The 23,919-nt window shown below is 46.0% G+C and overlaps 1 protein-coding gene across 2 annotated transcripts in view; it reads left to right on the top strand.

Annotated features, from left to right (window-relative positions):
* The window catches only part of DYM (dymeclin), a 300,965-nt gene that overhangs the window by 23,787 nt on the left and 253,259 nt on the right, over window positions 1–23,919 (top strand). For both annotated transcript variants that reach the window (XM_018555737.1, XM_018555736.1), the window contains exons 3-5: window positions 4,277–4,329; window positions 7,604–7,697; window positions 11,345–11,478. In XM_018555737.1, coding sequence (XP_018411239.1) covers window positions 4,277–4,329; window positions 7,604–7,697; window positions 11,345–11,478 — 281 coding nt within the window. The remainder of the gene's footprint in view (window positions 1–4,276; window positions 4,330–7,603; window positions 7,698–11,344; window positions 11,479–23,919) is intronic.

Genomic DNA, 23,919 nt, shown 5'->3' with positions numbered 1-23,919 from the left:
AGTGAGAAACCTCAATGCGGTCACAGACATAAGAATAGAAAGTTTTAACTCTTCCTCACCCTATAGAAAGCAAAAATATGACTGGAATTTCAAAGCACATGACCTCCATCTTTTGCTGTTTGTAGTTATTGGTGCAGAAAAAAAAAATGATTTGGATCACTTTTCTGCATAGCAACTGTCTGATATATTTAAAGTATCCCAACATCTCCCTTTTCTACCAAGGAGTCCTCAGTCCTGCAGCAAGAAGAGTCTAAAACTGGCCATACACCTATAGATTATCTGCAGATTTTCTATGGTCAGATGGAAGAAGTGCAACAGATTCCTCCATCTACGCCAGTGGCGACTCTAGGAACAATATGTAGGGGGGGCACATAAGATACAACAGTCAAATCTGGGGGGGCACTAATAATTTTCATTGCATGTTGCAAACGCTGGGCACCGATGAGCTGATTTAATTGCGGATGGCATTGGCATCCCGCGGTTGTGACATGTAGTCCAACGCCGCCCACAATCCTCCATACCGCAACGGTCGGGCGCCGATGCCATCCGCAATTTAATCAGCTCTCGGCGTCCGGCAGTTGTGGAATACAGCAGGGGCTGACTAGCAACTTTTAGCCCAGGGGGCAAGTACAACCCAGAGGCCCACGGTGCAGCAACTTAGCCCACCCTCCAGCTCTGCCTTTTCCCCGCCTTACCCCCGCCCCTGGCTGCCACTTTTGGCATCCATGTAACACTAGTGTGAATGGTCGGGTGATGTGAGGACTGGTGATGGGCTCGGGCGTGTTCGCAGCTCCACGTGCCGAGCCCGCCAGGAAGCTGACAGCGCCGCAGCGCCAATGACAGGTACTGAGACATTATCCCAGTCCGCAGCTGCAGAGATCGGGATATGTCTCAGTGCCTGTGATTGGCGCTGTGGCGCTGTCAGCTTCCTGGCGGGCTCGGTACGTGGAGCTGCGAACACGCCCGAGCCCATCACTAGTGAGGACTCCTAGTAAGTCCATAAAAGGGGTGACTGGCTGGGGCATGGTGTTCTCCTCCCACTGGGCTCCTTACCTGGTTCTGGCCTTACTCCGCTCCATGTCCGCTACTTAGGCACTCTCGCCCACTGTAGACCTCCGCTGGCTGTCCATGCTTCTGGGCTGTGAGCCCGGGGAGGATCTGCTTAATTTAGCGGGGGGGCAAAGCATAACACAGGGGGGGGCAATTGCCCCCCTGTAGTGACGCCTATGATCTACGCTAAACTGTGTGTATGGAGGAATCTCCTCCTGGGCCAAGCTTCTGTATCTTGCTAGTCGGCCCCGCTGGATCTCGAAATACCTAAACAATCTGATTGGATGCAGGCATTGTTCAGGTGTTTTGAGAGCCAGCGGGTCCGACTAGCAAGATACTAAAACTTGGCCCAGTGGGAGATTTTCCATCTGACCATATAACATCTGCAGATAATCTATAGGTGAATCTTTAGGCTTCCTATAGAATCCTTACTACAGAAGAAGGCAACCTTTGCACTCCCACTGAGGGGAAAATAACAATCCCATAATGCCTCTGGTAGCCATTGTTGTGGGTGTCAGAGTCTTGCAATGCCTCATGGAACTTGTAGTTGCAGAACAGCTGGCGTGCCAAGGTTGCCTATCCCGCCTTACTGTGTGCATGGAGAATACTACAGGATCCCTTGCAGGTGTGCAGAGCTGGAAAGTGACCTTTTTACCCCAAGTGGTAGACACCCCTGGGTAGTTGGACATGAGCAGGATATTTAAAGCTTTTCGTCGGGTGCATTTTTGTAAACCAGATGAAGTTGTCTTTTAACAGCAAGTAGCCATGAAATACTGTAGAGAGTTTCTATTTCAGCCACTTTTGTTAATTCAGGTTTGTTTCCAGGCAGTTTCTCACGCTTTATGTTTTTGAGGTCCACAAATACGTTCTACCATAGCTTGGAACTTCACGGTTATTTCGCCCCGGTGATGGCTCCCCCGGCACCTCCAGACACGGACATCCAGTCCAGTGAAAGCATCAGCTCTATTTCTCGCTTCCTGTCCCTGATTTATATTTCATTTCCGATGATAATTCACGGCACAGTTCCCCGTTCCAAAAGTGTGACAGCTTGTAGCTTTTGCTTTGTTACGCTGATGGACATTTGGTTTCAATTAGAAAGCGAGTGTTCGGCCAGAACTGAAGACCACCTTAGAGATAAAATTGAGATTTCCAAGAAACATAGCAGAGAATGAGCTCGGAGGATCAAGAACGAAGAGCTGGGACCGAAGGAAATGCACAGAGTGAGCCAAAACTAGGGGATTATGAGCTGGGCTCAGATTGCATGATAAGCACAATGGAGGAGAGGCTGCATAGAAGATATTGCACGCCAGAGCTGGTGTCTGCAATGTATAATATTAATGATGATACTTCTTTCTTTCTGATCCCACCTGACCTTAAAGAGGAACTGAAATATGGATTCTGAGCAAAAAATGGCAGATAGAAGGCAAAGAACTAGTCAAACATTATTGCCTGTGGTCTACCTGCAGCCCATCTTTTCCCCCATTACTGACTTGCCATGCCTTGTCCTTTACAGTATCTCTGTGTGGAGGCGGCCATCTTGGTAGAGGCGAGGCTTTGCTTCCTCATGTCAGTGCCTCCATCAAGGAGACAGTGATGAGCACAGTGGTGACATCTCCAAATCTCCTGAGACAGCTGATACTTTGAGGCTGTAGACACAGGAGTGCCTGAGCACACTCGCATACCGCAAAGTACACTGCTAAATTCCAGACTAAGGCCTCATTCACTCAACGTAAAGTCGGGCCGTACAGATCTCTGTGGCGTGCACGCCATTCCCGGGAGGGACAGGTGCTGCGTGTGATTACACGCAGCAGCCTGTTCTTCCCTGTGGGAAGACGCGGCCGTACGCTGTCATACGCACACTCAAACTTCACATCCGTGCGGGTCCAGGTGTCTGAGCTCGGACGCAGACAAGATCCATCCGATCTGCGTCCGAGTATGGACACCCGGACCCACACGGATGTGCAGTTTGAGTGTGCGTACGTTCGCGTCCTCCCATAGGGAAGATCAGGCTGCTGCGTGTAATCACACGCAGCACCTGTCCCTCCCGGGAATGGCCCGATACGGCCGTACACGCCGCACGGATCTGTACTGCCCGACTTTACGCTGTGTGAATGAGGCCTAAAGGTAAAAATTTAGACTTCAGCTTATGGCCATTTAACACGTTTAGATTTTTCCCTTTTTAACATAGCAAAATGTCACTGTTAGCATTTAATTTAACCAGTTAATGATGGACCAGAGCGCCATCCTATTCTGAAAGTATGGGAATTAATATGGAGATGCCCCTCCCCCTATGATGGGCTTTCTACAGGATTTTGGAGTGTGTCTGTGGGAATTTTCGGCCTTTGAGCCAACAGAGCATTTGTGAGGTCAGGTACTGACATCGGTCGAGATGACCTGGCTCGCATTTGTCACGTTCCAAAGCATCACAAAGGTGTTTCGTAGGGTTGAGGTCAGAGCTCTGTGCAGGACCTACAAGTTTTTACACAACAAACTCATTAAACTATGTCTATATGGAGATGGCTTTGTACACAACTGTAGTATTAATAATTTGGAGGGGTGTCCACTTGTATATTATGCTTATAGTGCATCCAATAGCTGCTACAGTGCAATACAGCGTCTTCTGCGCATAGGAACAGCCACTGTGTTGAGCGACTTCCACCATGCCTTGAAAACGCAGCCAGTCACTTGTTTGGCAGGGGGTGCCATTACAACAACGCGCTTAACATGCCCCAGATCCTCATATATTCACCTTGCCAGTATTCCCCCACCACTCCTTCCTACGTCTTGGCTGGGGTTGGACATTAAGACCTAGTGATAGGTTACCAGACCAGAGATTTGTCACATGGAAGGAGGTCACATGCTCCTTAACCATATGCCACTAGTATTGTCCCCAACCATGATGGAGGAAGGAATGGTGGGGGAGCCCTGTCAAGGTGTGTATCAATGGGAGGTGGGGGGCTTCCACTTTGCAGACACTGTTGCTTCCTCTGTTGGCCAAGGTGACAGTGTCTTTTTGTAAAAAATATATTCTTTGAGACGCTTTAGTGAACTCTAGTGAGCATTTTATATGTGCATCCCAAAACACTGAGCTCCACTCTATTTGAGCTGCACAGGGGATATGCTCCCGTGGCTGTGACAGGGTCAAAAACAGCTTTTATACACTATATGGCATCTATGCAATCTGTGTGTTTTAGATCACTAACCTGATGTATCCATTTTCTTTCAGTGCTGATTCAAAGGTGTTGGAGGAAGCGACCATCAACATCTGCAAGGCACTAAGTAAGTATTTCAGTATCATAGGCCAATGCCACTCAGAACTGATATTTCACTATTGGGAGGGTGCAAGTGGCTTATATCTCCTTCTAGATACCTTGCAGATTTTGTTTCAGTCTCCCGGACCCTTTCGATATGGTTGGAGTAAAGCTCCGGGGGTATTTGCATGTACACTATATTGCCAAAAGTATTGGGACACCCTTTCAAATTGTCAAGAATGGTCAAACATTTCCATACACCTTAAACCTTGTGGACGCCTTCCCAGAAGAGTTGAAGCTGTTATAGCTGTAAAGGGCGGAGCCAACCCAATACTGAACCCTACGGACTAAGACTGGGATGCCAATAAACTTCATGTGCGTGTAAAGGCCGGCGTCCCAATACTTTTGGAAATATAGTGTATTCCACATTACTCGGAATCCCTCTGCAGTGTGGCATTATTTATCTATTACAGGCATTCATATAGCCCCGCTTATTTATGCAGCACTTTACACATTCACATCAGTCCCTGCCCTCAAGGAGCTTACAATCTAAGTCCCTATCTCATATGCATACATACAGGGCCAATATATACAGGAGCCAGTTAACCTAGCAGCGTGTCTTTGGAGTGTGTGAGGAAAGCCATGCAAGCTCCATGCAGATAGTGTCCTGACCAAACCTGAATTTGACCCAGGACAGAATTCTAACCACTGAACATGTGTGAATTCTGGTGGGTTTTTCTCTCCACTAGCATCCCTGAGAAATACAACACCCAGCATGTTATTTTAGTTGACGGCAAGCTGTACAGCACTGAGGTGGCGGCCTTGGTGGAACTGACCTAGTAGTAGTGGCTAAGATCAAGTGTAGTATCTGTTCTGATCAGTTGCCGGTGAAGAACGGCCACTGTCGCCTATGTAGAAAGGTGGGTGGTGGCTTAGCATTCTCCGGTGTAATTGTTGGGCGCCGGATGGGGTTCAGTCCCTCCTGGGTAGATTACGCCGGGTTTGTCCCCGGTGGTAGGGATGAATCTCTGATGGCGCTCCCTACGGCTGAAGGGTCGGCAGAGCCCGTGGTGCTGTGCCCCCTGAGCGTGGCGTCCCAGGTGTGCCAGAGAATCACATTAGGTGTGGGACCCCAACACTGATTCACTGTCACATGGACACGGCACCTTAGCAGTTTTTACACAACGCCTCTTGGACAGGCCTTACGGCTAGTCCGTGGCAATATTTTTGCACTCCGGCTCCTAAGGCCTGTCAGCGTGGTGCACTGGCACTTTAGATTTATGTATTGCACGATTGGCACATTTTTTATTTAAATTTTGACCCACAGATGGCAAAGGGTGCGGGATACCTTCGGGGCCCATTCCTGATGTTGGGGAGGAGATTCTGTGACCCTTATGGGGCCATCTGTCTTCTCCCACCTGTGGGGGGGGGGGGGTCTCTTCGGGAGAGCCCCCCAACCAATACACGTGGCACCTGTTCCGGCCTTCGGGTAGGTGGACCAAGTATTCCTAGCCCCTGTCAGGAGCCTTGCACCACTGGGGGGTCGGCCCCTTCTTTTCGGAGAAGGGCCAAGCACCCTTGTGCACTTTTCTACGTGTGTTGTGATTTCACAATTCACTTTTTTTGTTTGCGGGATTCGTTTTCGAGCGCGCTCCACAGGTTCTTCTTGATGTCCATGGCTGCTTTTCTGAGATTTATTCTCACTTTTTTTTTTTTAAATCTCTGACAACAATGAATGAACAGAGTATGTGGTCACAGGAATAGGAGAGCATGGACAGCTTTAAAAACATCAGGGGATCTAACCTTCTTTTTTTCATTTTATTGTGTTTTCTGTTGCGGTCTGTTCCCCCCTTTTGGGAGATTTCTCATCACTTCCTGCGCTAGCGCCAGCCAAAATGTTACCTTTGTTCTTTTGTACAGGGTTAGAAGCTCTGTCACATTTCTACTTTATTGGTATCTTTTTCTGCTGGCCACATACATTTGATTTTACAATTTCCTTTGGATTTACCCACTGTTATATTGGGGAGGAACTTGCTAATTGGATAGGAATAAAGTAGGTTGTTTGGGTCGGCCCTCGCCTCACAGCCATTGGTACATATAAATGACAATTTAGCATTTTCACAGCACAAAACGGCAACGTCTGCCTTATGCATGTATGAGGTGGCATGGTATGATGCTGTCATTGAAAAATAGTGGAAAGATTGGCTATAGAATCTGGCGGACGCCTGCTGTCAGTCAGAGGCAGAGTAAACTTGATGGGGGAATTAGGCCCTCAGAGTTCTCCAATAGGCACCGCCTACAGCCAACAGCGTCCTTATCACTAGTGATGCTGGCAGAGGCTGATGGGAAGGACAACAGACTAGTTCCCCATCAGGTCCCACTCTGCTGTTGATTGACAGCAGACATTCGGTGGATTCCATAGCCAATAGCAGGTTAACTATTGGCCATGAAATCTGCTCACTGGTGCTGTCATTCACAAGGGAGGTGGACCTGATGGGGAGCTAGTCCCTCTTTTTCCCTTTTCAGGTTCTGCCCCCTGAGCCACATCATTGGGTATGAGAGTCAACCAGTGAGTCATCCCTGGCCCCAGACAGCTACCAGCTGCCAGATTCTCTATCTTCAGCTGCATGTAAACAAAGGGGTGGAGGATGCTGGCAGACATCACAATATCAGCCAGCATCCCCAGCCCCTTTGTATACATTCAGCTGTCAATCACTGCAGGAAATAAGGTTTTCATCATTGTACCCTCTTACCCTGAGCCGAGCTTTTACTTGACCTGCCCCCAGCCTCTGACTGGACAGTGAGAGAAGAAGCAGCACAGTGATGAGCTCATCTCCTCTGTCACTCTGCTTTCCCCTTCTATCAGCACGCTTTTATCATGAATGGATAGGCTCCTCGTGCTGCTTCTTCCTCTCACACTCCAGCCCTGCTGTACAGGGGGCTGCAAGAACCGAGTCACATTCAGGTACTTTTTAAAATACATTTGATGTGTTAACAATTACAGAGATGCATTAATTTCTGGAGTTCAGCTTGGAATTGTGCAAACTTTTTTTTTTTTTTCCAAGTTTTTTAATTACTTGAAGATGTTCCCAAAGAATGCACATGGATACCCCGCCAGGGCACTGCATCCCGCACATAGATAAAAGCCTATTTATTGGTACAGTTAGTAACTGAATAGTTATAGATCATTACCAGAAGGAAAACCCATTAAAGTACAGAGTACACGCAGAGGCGGAACATAATTGCTTCTTATTGGAACATGTTATCATGCTTTTTTTTTTTTCTTTCTATCTCTTTTCTAGTTGAAAACAATCCAAGAACAGGAAACCTCGGCTCTCTAATTAGGGTGCTATTATCCCGGACGAAAGAACTGAAGATATCTGCAGAATGTCAGAAGTAAGAGCACGTGTGGTCAATGTGATGATGATGATTCCTGCAATGATGTATATGTTACATTTCTTGGTGGGTGACTCATACTTGGCGCATCATCCATCTATTATGTGGCACTGGAGGATCCAGGACCCAGGGTCATAACAGTGGGCATGGCCTTCCTAGCACAGATAGTACGTTGTTGCCACAAATCCAAAAAGGAAGAGTTTTATGCCTTGTTTAAAGAAGAACACCCGCACTGCAAGGGTTAAAGGAGAACTATGGGGTTAGGGCTTTCCCCCCATAGTTCTCCTTAGGGTAACAGGAGGACACTAACTAGCGTCCTCCCGTCACCCTAAGCTCGGTATCCCGCGAGCTACAACTCGCGGTATACTGAGACGCTGGAGCGGATCCCGACAATTCTGTCTGGATCCGCCCAGCTGCGTGAGGTAAAGCTGGCTTTGCCTATCTAGAGGCAGAGCCAGCTGTACCCGCCCCCTCCCCGGTCCGTTCCGCCAGTCAGCGCTGGAGGAGCGGGGAGGGGGGAATCCGGCCCCTCCCCTGTCACAGCAGAGGGCCATGACAGGATCGAGAAGTGAGCGAACGCCGGTATGTGTTCGCTCACCTCCCGATCTACTCAGCCGACCTGTGACAGTCTCATTGTCACAGGTCGGCTAGAACTATGAGGTGAGTGGAAAGCACTCACCTCATAGTTCTCCTTTAACTGCCTAGGGTCAAAATAAAGAAGTTATACTCACCTGATCCTTAGTCCGGTCCATGGAGTGTCCATCTATTATGTGGCACTGGAGGATCCAGGACACCGGGTCATAACAGTGATCATGGCCTCCCCAGCACAGATAGTATGTTGTTGCCACAACATCCATCCTGTCAGTGTACGAGTACGGTTACCGGCACCCGTACGGACGTGTAGGGCCGCATACGGCCGCATACTCCCATAGAGAAGGACAGGCTGCTGCATGTAATCACACGCAGCTCCTGTCCTTCACGGAGCGGCCCGATACGGCCGCGCACGGAGCTGTACTGGCCGGCCGTTTCTCATGTGAATGAGGGCTAAAAGAAGAACTCCCGCACTGCAAGCGTTAACTGCCCAGGGTCAAAAAAAAAAAGTCATACTCGCCTGATCCTGGGAGCCGCCCTGTTCTTAGTCCGGTCCATGGAGTGTCTCTCCCCCTCTGATGCAGTGGTCTTAGGTCCTGTGAGTAATCACATCCAATACAGTGTATAGGACGTGAGGACACCAAGGGACATACCATCGCTGCAACAGAGAGAGGCTGGAGGGAGCACTGCCGGCTCCGAGGATCGGGTGAGTATAACTTTTGTATGTTTTTTGATCCTAGGCAAGAATAAGCAGTGCCGGGGTAGCCCCACTGCAAGGGTTAATAACATTTGTGCCCGGAGTTCCTCCTTGAAGGGTATGTGGAGTAAAATAAAGAGGACACACATTCAGTACATCTCTGCAATACATTTCTTCGTGTTTGGGAAAAAATTCTGCCAGTACAGAAATCATACACGTTGATCTGCCAGAAATTTGCGAGCGGTGTTGTCAGCCCTGCATGTGTTTTCCCCGGCTGTACTACAGACCCCCCCTTCCTTCATATTCAGAACCTAAGGGGGTGTTCTGTAGTCCAGAAGGGGAGAAATGCACAGGACTGACAACACTATTTGTGATTTTAGTGCAGCAGAGCCAGCTCAAACAGGAAGTGGATTTCTGGCATATCAACAGTACCACTTAAACAGGGCTGGGGCAGCAGCTTTTAGTCCCAGCGCCATTTCAAAACCGCGTTTCGGTCCAAGTCAACTTGTTTGCTGGAAGTGCCGGGTGTCAGTGACGTCACCGTCCAGCAATAAGCCAAGGTGCAGGTCCGGAGCTTTCAATCCTACAACAGACTGCTCTATACCAGGGAATGTAAACACAATTGGGGGAATTTATCAAAACTGGAGCAGACATAATCTGGAGCAGTAGTGCATGGCAACCAATCAGCTTCTCTCTTCAGTTTGATCAGTTAAGATTTGAAAATGAAAGAGAAAAGCTGATTGGTTGCCGTGGGTAACTGCTCCAGATTTTCTCTGCTCCAGTTTTGATAAATCTCCCTAGAATTGTGGCCGTCAGCGACTAGTCAATGTTAGGGCAGAACGGGGGAGGGGCAAGACTGGTACAAGACAACAGAAGGGCAACAGTGCCGTGTCAGATTCCTCGCATCACCTTTCAACATCTCGTGGAGTCACGAGGCGGCCCAACGAATTACTGATGGGGTGGTCATAATGATCTGGCCACTCAGTGTACATGTATGCGTATGCTGTATATATAAAAAAACATTAAAACTTTCCCTCCAGATGAATCCCCGGGTCCCACAAATGTACAACTGATGGTCTGAATTACATTTGCATTCACTGTGTCAAATACTCATGTAAACCCATTCAATGGCAATTTTTTAGCGATTGCAGACCTGTGAAAATGTTGCCATGGTACTATTCTGTATACTTACCAGCCCGGCTTGATGTTACGCTAATGTTATGCTAACAACAATTTATGTGATTCGTTTTTTTCCCCCAGCGGACGTCACATTGTATTTGAAATGGGAATTAATCTCTTCCAAACTAATATGAGAGCCTTCAGTATGAGCTTCACCATTCCGATACAGTGCAGAAATAAATACATTGTACTGATCAGCTATCCTTTCATTCTAAAGACTTTGTGGGTTATATTTTGGGGTAGATATTGGGGCTGCGCAAATTATGCAAAAGTTACATTGGGAACAATTATGTGAAATTGTTTTTTCATTTTTTTTTTCTTTACTGTCTCTAATTAAAACGTAGAAACAAAAATCTCTGTATCCAAATCTGCTATCAAATGAAAGCTTAATCTGTCCTCCGAGAACAATGAGGGGGATGTATCAAAACTGGAGCAGATAAAATCTGGAGCAGCTGTGCATGGCAACCAATCAGCTTCTCTCTTTCATTTTCAATTCATAGCTGAACAAACTGAAGAGAGAAGCTGATTGGTTGCCGTGCACAGCTGCTCCAGTTTCGATGAATTCCCCCCATTGTATTTTGTCACAGATTCCTCCTACCAACCCCAGTATCACTAATTTTGTTCTTTAGGCCTTGTTCACACCAAATGCAGACCAGATCCGGTCAGGTTTCTGCACCTGCAGTGTAGTGGGTTGTGCCGCGTTTTAGACGCGTTTTGGATGCGTTTTTGAATCGTTGAGGGCCGGTTTTGGTTAAAAAAAATTATTTTCTTTTTTTTTAAAGTTTATCATGGGCTTTCAGGGACTAGCATGCATTTTTAATGCGTTTTTGCGTTTTAGATGCGTTTTTAATGCGTTCCAGACCAGAGCAGGTAAAATAGGGCTTGCCGCATTTTTTTCATCCGGTCTGCATCTGGTCTGGATCCGCACGCTGCGATGTGAACTGGAGGTCAAAATACCATAGGAATACATTGGACGCAGTTTTGATCCGGTCTGCACCTGCTCTGGTCCGGATCTGCTCCGCGCTTGGTGTGAACAAGGCCTTAGTGACGTAGAGGTTGTCGGGAGGAACCACAACGTGCAGTGGTGTACCCGGTATAGTGACACTTAAAGTGTATGTCCTCAGGAATCTGTGGTGCAGTACATTGTTATCAATTGGATTTTTTTTTTTTTTTCTTGCAGTCAGCTCTTCCTCTGGCAGACCCACAATGCCCTCTTCATAATTAGCTGTCTGCTGAAGGTCTTCATCAGCCACGTCTCAGAGAAGGAGCTAATCAATCACTTCTCCTATCAACAGACCGAGCCTGGATCATACGGTGAGTTGGCTCTGGCAGTGTTTAAGCTGAATTCCATGTGAATAAATACCATGCAGTTCTGAGATTTACACAGCTCTACCACACAGCATAGCCAGGTGGATGACACTTTCAGTTGAAGCCCAACTGAACCGTAAAATGTTTCTACACCCAAAAGGAAAACATTTCATATATTATATTTTACCAATCTATAAAGTGACCCTAAACTCAGGAGGTAAATCTTAAAAATACATTCAAGTACCAAAAATGTATCTTATTTGTGTATCAAATCCTCCAATCATCTCTGAATTGGTGCTGACACTGTCCTTCCTTCTGGAGGGGGGCTACTTTTGTTCCCCATGGTCCCTGTGTAAAGTAGTCACCGCTCTAAGTTCACTCCCCGGATGGACTACAATCTCATGTTTAGTTTACTAATTTGTATTGAGATTGCAGTCCATCACAGGAGCGGTGACTCCTTTACAACACACACAGGGACCATGGGGAACACAAGTAGCCCCCCTCCAGAAGGAAGGACAGTGTCGGCACCAATTCAGAGATGATTGGAGGATCTACAGCCGAGTGATAACAAATAAGATACATTTTTGTTAATAGTTAAGGTACTTGAATGTATTTTTAAGATGTAACTACGGAGTTTAGCGTCACTTTAAATGTGGTGGCTGCATTAGGTTTCTCTCTTTTTTTTTTTTTTTAGGCCTTTTCTCTTTATTTTCTCCCGGTAATCTAACCAGCAGGTCTGTTATTTTTCAACTTCTTACAACAGGCCAAGCTGTCCAGCAGAAGTGGTCAGATAGAGGGTTATGACAAACCGTTACTGACAGGGATGCTTACAGTGGTCAGTTATAATAAATTTATGTAAAACATATAATAATGCGGGGTGGGAAGGTTTGGAACGTATATTATTAATCAATAAAGCTTTAGTTTAATTACAATGGGGGGGTCCCCTGTTGTATACACTAACAAAAACAGAATTTTTCCCCGAAAGGGGATGCCACCATTGTTTCAAAATTTGAGCACACAAAAAGTGTTTTATCGTAGAAAATATTTATTAAATATATTAAAATTGCACATATAACAAACAATCTATATCAAAAACATGAACAAACAAAAAATCTATATCAAAAATTTATGTAAAACATTTAGCACAAAAGGTAAAAAAGAACTGTTACTATAAATGCTGAAAACGTGTTATTTGGAGTTCAGATTTCATCTGTTAGTCAAGTCTATTTAAATCTTTTAGTGCATCTAACACCATCCTTCGAGCCACGGGGGGACAATGCTGCTGTCCAAGGGTGGCTCTGGTCCTACTCCAAAAAAATGAAAATGTAAAAATGAAAATTAATGGAACCGCTACATTTTAAGTAAACCTCAATATATTCCATTTTTATGCTTCGATATGATTAAAAGAGAACTATGGGGTCAGTGTTTTTCCCCATAGTTCTCTTAAGGGTCACGGGAGGACAGCTACAGCTCCGCGGTATACTGAGGCCGCCACAGCCGGGACAGAGCCCGACAATGCTGTCGAGATCCACCCAGCTGGCTGATTGACAGCTGGCTCTGCCTATCCAGAGGCAGCTGTACACGCCCCCTCCCCGTCTATTCCTCCAGTCAGCGCTGGAGGATCGGAGAGGGGGAATCACTTCGTGAAGGAATGATTGACAGTTGCGGCTCTCTGCAGGGACATGATCGAGAAGTGAGCGAGCGACGGTATGCGTTTGCTCACTTCCCGATCTATTGAGCCGACATGTGACAGTTTCATTGTCACACGTCGGCTCGAACTATGAGGATGAGTGATTTTCAGTCACCCCATAGTTCTCCTTTAAGTTTAATTCGGCTAAATACTTTCCAGGTGCTTTTAAAACAAGCAATTTTACAGTTTGCTTTTAAGCAGCCACAAACTGGGTAGAAAAGCCTGTCCCCTGCCACCATGCTGTGGAGAAGGACCCTTGCTCTCTGTAGGGAAGCAGTGGTCTCCCTGTAGAGGTCCAACACACCGCCTAGTAAGTCCACAGAGCTCAAGCTCCATGCTAATTGGTGAGCTGTGGCTGGTGTGTTGGACCTCTGGAGAGAGATTACTGCTTCCACACGTAGAACAAACATCCCTCTGTGCAGCATGCTGGAAGCGCGCTGGCTTTTCCACTTTGTGGCTGCTTTTGAAGAAAAAAAAATAGATGGTAAGACATCAAATACAATGAAGGGATTTATCAAGACTGGAGCAGCTGTGCATGGCAACCAATCGGCTTCTATCTTACATTTTCAAATCTTAACTGAACAAAGTGAAGAGAGAAGCTGATTGGTTGCCATGCACAGCTGCTCCAGATTTTCTCTGCTCTAGTTTTGATAAATTCCCCCTAATTTTGTTTTGAAGCACTCGGAATGTGTTTAGCCAATTTAAACTGGAGCTTCAGTTGGACTTTAAGGAATGCAGCGGTGTCCTGTCTCTACCTCCAGCCTGCTGAAGTGACAGACTGATGAGATCATCACTACGCTCTTCCCTCCTGTGCTCAGCATTTTCCTTGTCAGCACATTTGCATTCAACACTCCTGATTGCCTCCCCCAGACTGCCTCTTCCAGTCTGACCTCTGCTGTACAGATGATTGCAAGAGGCTGATACCAAATCATATTCGGGTACTTAAGGTGCCCATACACCTTACAACCCTCGCAAGACTTTTGTCTTGCGAGGGTTGTAAGGTAGTTAAAAAAACGTACGATCTGCCCATCTTGGACAGGCAGATCGTACTTGCGATCGGGGAGGGCTTCCGATGACTGCAATGCTGAACGGGCCCTTGCGGCATTTGTCTTACGAGCAGGCCACAAACCCGCCGACAATCATACGATTCACGGCGGGTTTTCGAGCCTGCTCGTAAGACAAAAGACAAAAGACATGCGACCATACAGTAGACACGGTCGCACGCCTTCCATACACCCGCCGATTATCGTACGATAATCGGCAGGTGTATGGGCACCTTTACACTGCATTTGTGTAATTTATATCTTCCTAGATTTCAGCTTTTAATATTTTAGAATAAATTAAATGTACTTTTCTCTATTGTCCATTGAGGGATACGGCTCTGAAGAATTCTGGGACACAGGGTTATGCTGCTGCCTCCGGGTGAAATGAACAATAGGCCAAAAAATGTAAAGCCTGCCACTTTAAGGACATAACCCCTCCCACCTGACACCTGCCTGTTTCGCTTAGCGTCCTCGGAGGAATGGATGTCTGCTTCTCTTCTGCTTTATTATTTTAGTTTATTTTGTTTCTTCAAAGAGGGCTGCTTGATGGTTCATACCGGATATTATTAAATCCTGGAAGTCTCTTTAGCTAGCTGACAAAACAGAGATACATTCCGGATCAGGTAAATCCTGGAAGTTTCTGTAGTTGTCATGAAGCAGGTCCTTTCTGGTCTCTGTACTTATGCTACGTGCTGCACTGGTCATGAAGCAGGTCCTTTCTGGTCCCTCGTACTTGTGCTACGTGCTGCGCCTGTCATGAAGCAGGTCATTTCTGGTCTCCGTACTTATGCTACGTGCTGCACTGGTCATGAAGCAGGTCCTTTTCTGGTCTCCGTACTTGTGCTATGTGCTGCGCTGGTCGTGAAGCAGGTCCTTTCTGGTCTCCCTACTTGTGCTACGTGCTGCGCTGGTCATGAAGCAGGTCCTTTCTGGTCCCTCGTACTTGTGCCACGCTGGTCATGAAGCAGGTCCTTTTCTGGTCTCCGTACTTGTGCTATGTGCTGCGCTGGTCGTGAAGCAGGTCCTTTCTGGTCTCCCTACTTGTGCTACGTGCTGCGCTGGTCATGAAGCAGGTCATTTCTGGTCTCCGTACTTATGCTACGTGCTGCACTGGTCATGAAGCAGGTCCTTTTCTGGTCTCCGTACTTATGCTACGTGCTGCACTGGTCATGAAGCAGGTCCTTTTCTGGTCTCCGTACTTGTGCTACGTGCTGCGCTGGTCATGAAGTAGGTCCTTTCTGGTCTCCGTACTTGTGCTATGTGCTGCGCTGGTTGTGAAGCAGGTCCTTTTGGTCTCCGTACTTGTGCTACGTGCTGCGCTGGTCATGAAGCAGGTCCTTTCTGGTCTCCGTACTACGTGCTGTGCTGGTCATGAAGCAGGTCATTTCTGGTGTCCGTACTTGTGCTACGTGCTGTGCTGGTCATGAAGCAGGTCATTTCTGGTGTCCGTACTTGTGCTACGTGCTGTGCTGGTCATGAAGCAGGTCCTTTCTGGTCTCTGTACTTGTGCTATGTGCTGGGCTGGTCATGGAGCAGGTCCTTTCTCAGTACTTCATCCTGCGGTAGTCCCGTTTTTCCTGTTTTCATTATTTAACGGTCAGAAGTGTGTAAACTGGGGATTCCTGTTGTTATGTCGGGATCTGGGCCATGCAGTTGTGAGTAAATAAAAACGTTTAAAAAAAATCCTAATGTTTATCATTTTCACGGTTTTTCCTCCTTTTTTATTTCACTTGGGCTGTGTGCTTTCAGATCCTATTTGGCTAAATGCCTTTTTATGTGAAGTTTGACTGATTCTATGTACATTTCCAGCTGTCTCTTTATGAGGCTGGGACTTGTATTTGATTACACACTTGTGTTTTTTTATCTACTATGCATGTGCAGCCCGTTTTTTTTGTTTTTTTTTTGTTTCCTCAGAGTGGTGTAGTGCATTTCTATCATCTTGGCTACTTGGACAAAACAGGCGACTGCTGGAGTTGATCCACATTTTATTCATTGTGAGGATCAGATAACTGCTCATTTCATATGTGATGCGTTTCTTGATGCTTGTTGTCTTTTTTTCCCTCATTTGTCTGTCTCTTCCATTCAGTTACGCAGAGCTATCTGGTTTAAGTGCTGGTCGGCGGAACCCCAATGCAAAAAGGAACTTTCGTGTTTGCTCTACATGAGAGGTCGTCTTTGTGAACCTACCTTAGATTAGATTACTAAAAAAGCTGCTGGAGGTATAAGTGAGCACCTCAGATGTGGAAAAATAGGGATCAGCGTCATAAGCCTGCTCCTTCTTTTCCGTCTTTTATACGTTTCTCTAGTTCCCAGTTTCAAGATGTCTTGCACTTCCAAAGCTTTGGACCCTCTAGATGTCCCTGGCAGTTAAAAAGTCCACTTTAGCATGAAGGTCCTTTTCTATAACTGGTGGGGGGACATTTGATGGAATTTGTGGAGATGCAGGAAACTCAAATTTCAGAATATATTTTCATCTTCCTCCTCCTAGATATTTTGCGTTCCAGCTTCCCGTACCTCGGCAGCGTCGGACAAATCTTTTGTGCACAGTTCAAGGTCTGTTGGATCCTGGTGTAATTATTCCCATTCTTTTGACAGAGAGTTATTTTTCCCCTTTGACAGAATGTTTTTAAGGCTTTTACTCAAACCTGTTTACGGTTCCTTAACCCAACCGAAGACTTCGCCCGAATCTGTACATATTCACAATTTCTGGATTGAATCCATTTGGTTAATTTTTGTGTCTCTTGGACAAGAATGTTAGTTTCTGTAGACATAAAGGATGCATTCCTACACATTCCTGTATTTCCAGCTCATTAGCATTTCCTTTGTTGTGTGGTAGGCGACCTTCATATTTAATTTGTAGCTCTTCCCTTTGGGTTGTGTTCAGCTCCAAGGTTTTTTACACAAATTCCTGCTCTGGTTCTGAGATGTTTTTGTTGCAAGGCCATTCTGATAATCGGATACTTAGTCAACCTTTACTTCAAGGACAGTCTCTTCCTACTTTGGAGCTCAATGTCTAGACAGTGCTGCTGGACATTAGAGGACTCTGTGTGGATTCTAAACACAATAACATAGTATTTGAAGTTGAATAAAGACACAGGTCCATCAAGTTTTTAATCTATTGCGTGTATGCATGTGGTTCTGCATGTGTATGCGTGTGTATGAGTCCTTTTGTGATAAGAGTACCTGTACCCCTGTATGTTACGGTCTCTGAGGAGATCATGCAAATGTTTTTTGAATGATTCAACACTCTCAGCTGAAATCACTGTTTGCTGCAGCGAGTTCCAAACCCTAACCGCTCTAACTGAGAAGAAGCCCCTACGCCCCAATTTTAGGTGGTGGCCTCTTGTCTTTTGTTATGGAGGTTACCGTAAAAAGTTTATTGCTGATGTTGCTATTACTATTGAACATCTTGTACATCAAAATCACATCCCCCCTTAATCTCCTCACTTCCAGCGCGAACATGTTTAAATTTAGTAACCTTGTCTCATAGCTTTGGTCCCCCTTCCCCTTAATTAGTTTGGTTGCCCTTCGCTGGACTTTTTCCAACTCAAGGACATCTTTTCTTAGTACTGGTGACCAGAACTGGACCGCGTACTCCAGATGAGGTCGAACCAGCGATCTATAAAGTGGTAAAATTATAGATTTCTCTCGCGTACATTCCCCTTTTAATACAAGTCAGTACTCTGCTCGCTTTGTTTGCAGCAGCCTGGCTTTGTATGATATTGTTAAATATGTGGTCTACTATGACACCCAGATCCTTTTCCATTTCTGACTTCCCAAGTGGAGTACCCATTAATGTGTATTCCATCGAGAAGTCATTCCTAGTTCCCTGACATCGCTTAACCTCCTTAGCGGTATTCCCGAGTATGGCTCGGGGTTAATTTTCAGTACCATAAGCGGTAACCCCGAGCCACACTCAGGATTACAGTTTAGCGTTACTTACCTTGCCCCTCGAGCCGCGCAGTGTCCTCTGGCCGATGCCGGTATCTGTCTTTCGGGTTCCGTCCCTTGCGAGCGTCCGCGTCGCAAGGGGGCGGAACTGGCGGGATTAAAAAAAAAATAAATGATTAAAAAAAAAGGAAATAATCAGACCGCCAGGGAGGTTGAGTATTTGGGTCTTCTATTGGATACCCTTCAAGCAAAAATGTTCCTTCCTCAGAACAAAATATTGAAGTTGGGGGATCAAGTTAGATCCCGTTGCCGTTCCTTCTGAGAACCTACATGAGAATACTGGGATTGATGGTGTCAACCTTCGAGGAACATTCCTACAGCGTGGGACAAGTCTCCTCTATCGCTGTACAAGATGTTCAGATTGAGTGCCCCGACCAGGGTGTTTCTGTCGTGGTGGTTGACATCCCCTGCATTGACAATGGGAAAGTTGTTTCTTCCCATAACTTGAAGATTGTCACAACGGAAACCAGTCTTGTGGAATGAGGCGGTCTTTTGGACCATCTGTCTGTGTAGGGTTGTTGGTTTCTGGCGGAATCCAAGCCTCTGATCTATGCGCTGGACTTGAGGGCACTTTGCCTGGCATTGCTTCGCTGGACCCGTCGTCTTTCTGGGTGTTTGATTCGGATTCAGTCAGACAATGTTGCGTTAATGGCATACATCAATCACCAGGGAGGCACCAGGAGTGTGTCGGTGGTGACTGAAGTACATTCGATGTTGGATTGGGCGGAACTTCAGGTTCCAGCGATTTTCAGCGGTGCACATTCCAGGAGTAGAAAACTGGCAGGGGGGCTTCCTCAGCAGACAAACTCTGGATTCGGGTGAATGGTCTCTCCATCCAGAGGTGTTAATCCAACTTTTTCACTGCATGGGAACGGCGGATGTGGATCTTCTGGCTTCTCATCAGAGGGTGGACAGATTTGTGTCCAGAGCAAGGGATCCAATGGTGGATGTGGTGGATGCCTTAGTAGCTTAATGGGATCAGTAAACGCTAATCTATGTCTTTATTTTTGTTGGTGCGAGTCCTTTTGGGTTTTTCCCCACATGGTTCTTCTATATGGCGAATTTTGTCTTTCCTTCAACTTGGGGAATTTTGTCTTTCCTTCAACTTGGGGTAGATCAACGTTTAGCTCTAAGTATCACAGAGGGTCAGAAATCTGCCTTGTCAGTCCTTTTTCAACGCCCTTTTGCTTCTAATTCCTTGATTCGTACTTTTTGTTTTTAGGCAGTTTGTATGGCTCGTCCTGTTAGGTCTCCTCTTCCTCCGTGGGATTTGAACTTGTTTTTTTCTGTTCTACAAAAACCTCCTTTTTAACCAGAGACTTTTTTTGTCTGTTTTAAAAAAAATAAGGTTGCTTTTCCACTATCCATTATCTCAGCGAGAAGGGTGTGCGAGTTGTCTGCTTTGTTTTGTGGAGAACCCTATTTGGTTCTTCAAAAGGACAAGGTTTCCTCCGTTTTTTTCTGCTCATTCTACTAGGACAATTAGGCCTCATTCACACAGGGTACTGGGGCCGTACAGATCCGTGCAGCGTGCACTGGCGCGTATCGGGCCGTTCCCGGGAAGGACAGGTGCTGCGTGGTGATTGTACGCAGCAGCCTGCTCTTCTCTATGGGAGGACACGGCTGTATGCTGTTGTATGCTCACCCAAGCTGTACATCCGTGTGGGTGCGGTTGTCCATACTAGCACGCAGACAGTATGGATCCTGTGTGCGTCCGAACACAGACACCCGCACGGATCTGTACGGCTCCACTCTACCCTGTGTGAATGAGGCCTTAGTACTTCTTGGGTGTTTCAAAATCAAGCTTCTGTTACTCAAATTTCAAGGCCGCAACTTGGTCTTCTGTTCACACTTTTACAAGTTCTATAAAGTTACGCACTGCATCTGGTGTGAACTAGGCCTAACATTGATTCTTTTTCTCCCCCCCACCCAAGGTGGCTCCCTGTCTTCCCTCAGGTGATGTTCCCAGTCTGCCAAATCTGTAGAGAAGTCTTTCTCTGCATAAAGGTGCATCCTTACTTTATAGAGTGGGCATGCGTTTGTTACCCTTTGCGAATGCTTGGACAGCTTGTACCTCGGACACTACAAACAGGACTTTTGCTCTCTGCTTTCTCCTCGGTTTCTCACCCCCAACCTTTCTGTGTCACCGCACAGGTCTCCATTGAGCCTTCTCACTTCTTCTGGATCATGGTGTTCCATTTCCTTTGGCAGGATGGTTCCAGGGGTGTTATGCCAACAAGCTCCCAAGCATAAACGGGGCATTTGCCGCATTGTGGCTGTTCAAACGTCTGAATGTCTTCATTTGAGTGCGAAAATGCTGCATGGAATCTTCCAAATCTTTAATCTCGCATCCCTTCACCAAGGAGACCATCTAGCTTCTGTGGACCTCCGAGATGCTTAGAGATCAAAGATGTCCCCATCTTTCAAATGCATTAGTGATTGCTTTACTTTGCCATTGGACCCTCTGCACTACCAGTTTGTGGCCCTGCTCTTCAGTCTCTTGGTCTTCTGTTCACACTTTACAGTTCTATAAAGTTGATGTTTCTGCCTCTTCTGATGCTAGTTTTGGCAGAACAGTTCTTCAGGCAGCTTTTTGAGTATTTGAGCTGGTTCTTCTAGTTTTTATGGTGCCAGCCCCTCTGTTTTGGTCTGCTTTTGACTGGCCCTATGTCTCAGAATTCTTCTGAGCTGGGTCCTTCAATCGATGATAGGGCAGATAGGATTTTGTTTTTACTAGGGATGTCCCGATACCACTTTTTCAGGACCAAGTACAACTACTGCCCCTCATGTACTTGCCGAAACCAATTACCAATCCTTTTTTTTTTTTTTATTAAAGGGACAGGACTTTAAATGATCCATAGTACAACTACATGTTATGTACTATGGATCATGATTTAAGCTATTCATGTTAGGTACTTGTCAAGTACTTGTCAAAATGCCCTCTGTCGGTACCGATGCTTGTATCAGTATCGGTACATCCCTAGTTTTTAACATAGAATCCTTTTCTCGTAGTCCATTGAGGAACACGGATCCCTCCCCTCATTTCCTTTCATACTATTTGCTACAACTGGCAGGCGAGAGGTGGGAGGGGTTATGTCCTTAAAGTGGCAGACTTTTAATTTTTTTGCCTAGGGTCCATTTCTCCTGGAGGCAGCAGCATAACCCTACGTAATTCTTCAGAGCTGTGTCCCTCAATTTACTTTGAGAAAAGGATTTTACAGGTGGATTTTGAAATTCCAAGAAGTACTAAATGTCCTAGTAGAATGAGCAGAAACAGGAAACGGAGGAACCTTATCCCACAACTCATAAGCTTGAATGACAACCTGACAAATCCACTTCGAAATAGATTTTGAAGCTAAACAACTTTTTCTAGGACCTTCAGGTCGGCAGGGTGCTGCACATTGCTTACTGAAAACATCACAGCACCCTGTTCAGTACTGCTGTGTAGTGGGTTAGCTTTTTGGAGGAGTTATGCAAATATCAAAATGCCTTGATGGGTGGGTGCCAGCCTGGGGGAATGGGTGTTCCTATATACAGGTAGTCCGTCCTAGATAATGCCCACATTTGATGCTGCCCCTCCATTATTAAAAGAACTGAAAATCAATGAATGCACTGCATGCAGTGCTTTTTTCAGTGCACACCACCACAACGCTGTGTGAACCGAGGGCATTTAGCATAAGACAAATAGATGGGTCTTTGGGTCTGTTCTGGAGAAGACCAGCAAAGCCCCAAGGCATCTGGTGTGAGCAGGCCTTTACGTGCCTTCTCTTATGTTGATGTCCTCAAACATTCATATACGTCCCCATGAATATTATTACAAACCTAAACTGCTCTTTAGTTTATCTTCATTGGCCCTTTACATTCAGCAGCTATTGATTTCCCTTTACATTTGCCGTGTTGTTCTATCTGTATATGCCAATCTGTTGCAGAGGAGTTAAAGGATATTTAAACTGACATTAAACCCTCAGATTTTTTAACATAACACAATAGTGTAATGTGTGCCTTACTGTAATCCATGGTAGTTTCCCTTCTCTTTACTGCTCTTCCTTTTAAATCCTCATGTCTTCTCATGCTGGGGGAGAACTTCCCTTTGCAGCTCAGGGCCTCTTCCTGTAGTGCTGGCTCAGGTTACAAACCTATACACAGACACCGTGTATCCATTCCTGAAACAAGGCAGTCTGCTGCAAAACAGAAGTTCTGCCCAGCATGAGAACTGATACAGATTTAAAAGGAAGAGCAGCAAAGAGAAGGGAAACATCCCTTGGACTTGATGGACTAATGTCTTTATTCAACCTCAAATACTATGTAACCATGGATTACAGTAAGGCGCACATTACACTATTTTATGTTAAAAAATCTGAGGGTTTAATGTCACTTTAAAGCCTCTGTTTTTTTTGTATAGATCTACTGCTAGCAAGCAGTAGATATATGCAAAAAGTTTTTAAAAAAAACGCTTTAAAAGCGGCTTAAACGTACCCCTGTCTTTGCCGTGCGCTACCGTCCGAAAATCCGAAACTTGTTCGGGGCGGCCGCAAAGCATCTTGGGGCGGGCCCATGTGCAGTTCAGGTTTTCAGCCGGGACACGAGGAGAGACACAAGGTAAGTCTATGGACGCGTGAACCCGCATGCAGACACCGTGGGACAGGAAGTGCCAGCAAGCTCAGAGGAGTCACCGCTGGAGGGACAGATGAAAAGGACAAGAAAGAAGAAGAAGATCGGATTAGGAAACATCATTTAAGGTAAGTGCTTTCATTAACATTGGGGGGAGGGAAAAAAATTGACTTTAATGTCACTTTAAGTGTAAGGAGGTAAGGTTTATCAATGTGTAATTACAAACATATCCTGTAGGTGGCACTAAATGACCAGCATTGCTCATTGACTGTTACTGTCTGCGCCTGCAATACTTAGAATTGCTTTCATAAAAGTTGTCTTAGAGGGAAAATCAGGTCATAGAACCAGGTCATGAAAATAAACTTGCCTGCAGTGTGATGATATTACAAATCTGATATAAGATAAACTTTAATGTGCTCCAGTGATATGATCTTATACAAATTATATATAATATTCAGTTTACATTTTTGTCGGGTTCATGGTTGTATGTTAAAGCTCATTTCAAAGGAAGATAAAAAATCCTCCCTCTCACGCCATAACCCCCCCCAAACCGATACATAATCTATAATTTTTATTATTTAAAGCCAAATACAACTAAAAGTCCCAATTACTTAAAACGTCAGTCAGGTGACAGGATGGGTCCTAGGTTTCTGGTGGAAGGGTCCAGTCTATAGTATCCATATTGCTTCCTGGTGACATAGATGCTACCTATTGGCTATCTGGCACCTGTTTGGCACCTCTTTGGACCAGTGCTTTACAACTTCATCAAGGTTGCTGCTGGTGGCAAGAGCACCCATCTTTCTTATCGGGGGAAAAAAGCAAAGGGACAGACTGCTTAGTCTTTTTCATCCCTTTTGGTTTCTCCACTCTCTTGAGCTTTAGGCCTCATTCACACCAGATGGAGTGCGTTCTGGCCAGAGCGCACTGCATCGCATTGCGGCCGGTTCACTATGTTGTGGGGCAGGAGGGGGCGTGGCGGTCCATTGAAGTGAATGGCACCGTAGCCACACCCTGCGGCCGCAATGCGATCGGCCGCACGTGATCGCAAGGCACCGGGGTCTGCGGTCCGGTCGGAACAAAATGCTGCAAGCCCTATTATGCCCGGACCGCGGGCATAATGTGCCTTACGATCCCGTGCGGCTGATCGCATTG

The sequence above is a fragment of the Nanorana parkeri genome, unplaced genomic scaffold (genome assembly GCF_000935625.1).
Source record: "Nanorana parkeri isolate BGI_ZX_2015 unplaced genomic scaffold, ASM93562v1 scaffold210, whole genome shotgun sequence".
Lineage (NCBI taxonomy): Eukaryota > Metazoa > Chordata > Amphibia > Anura > Dicroglossidae > Nanorana > Nanorana parkeri.
Note: the sequence above shows the minus strand (reverse complement) of the source record. Positions and strands in the feature narration are given on the sequence as shown.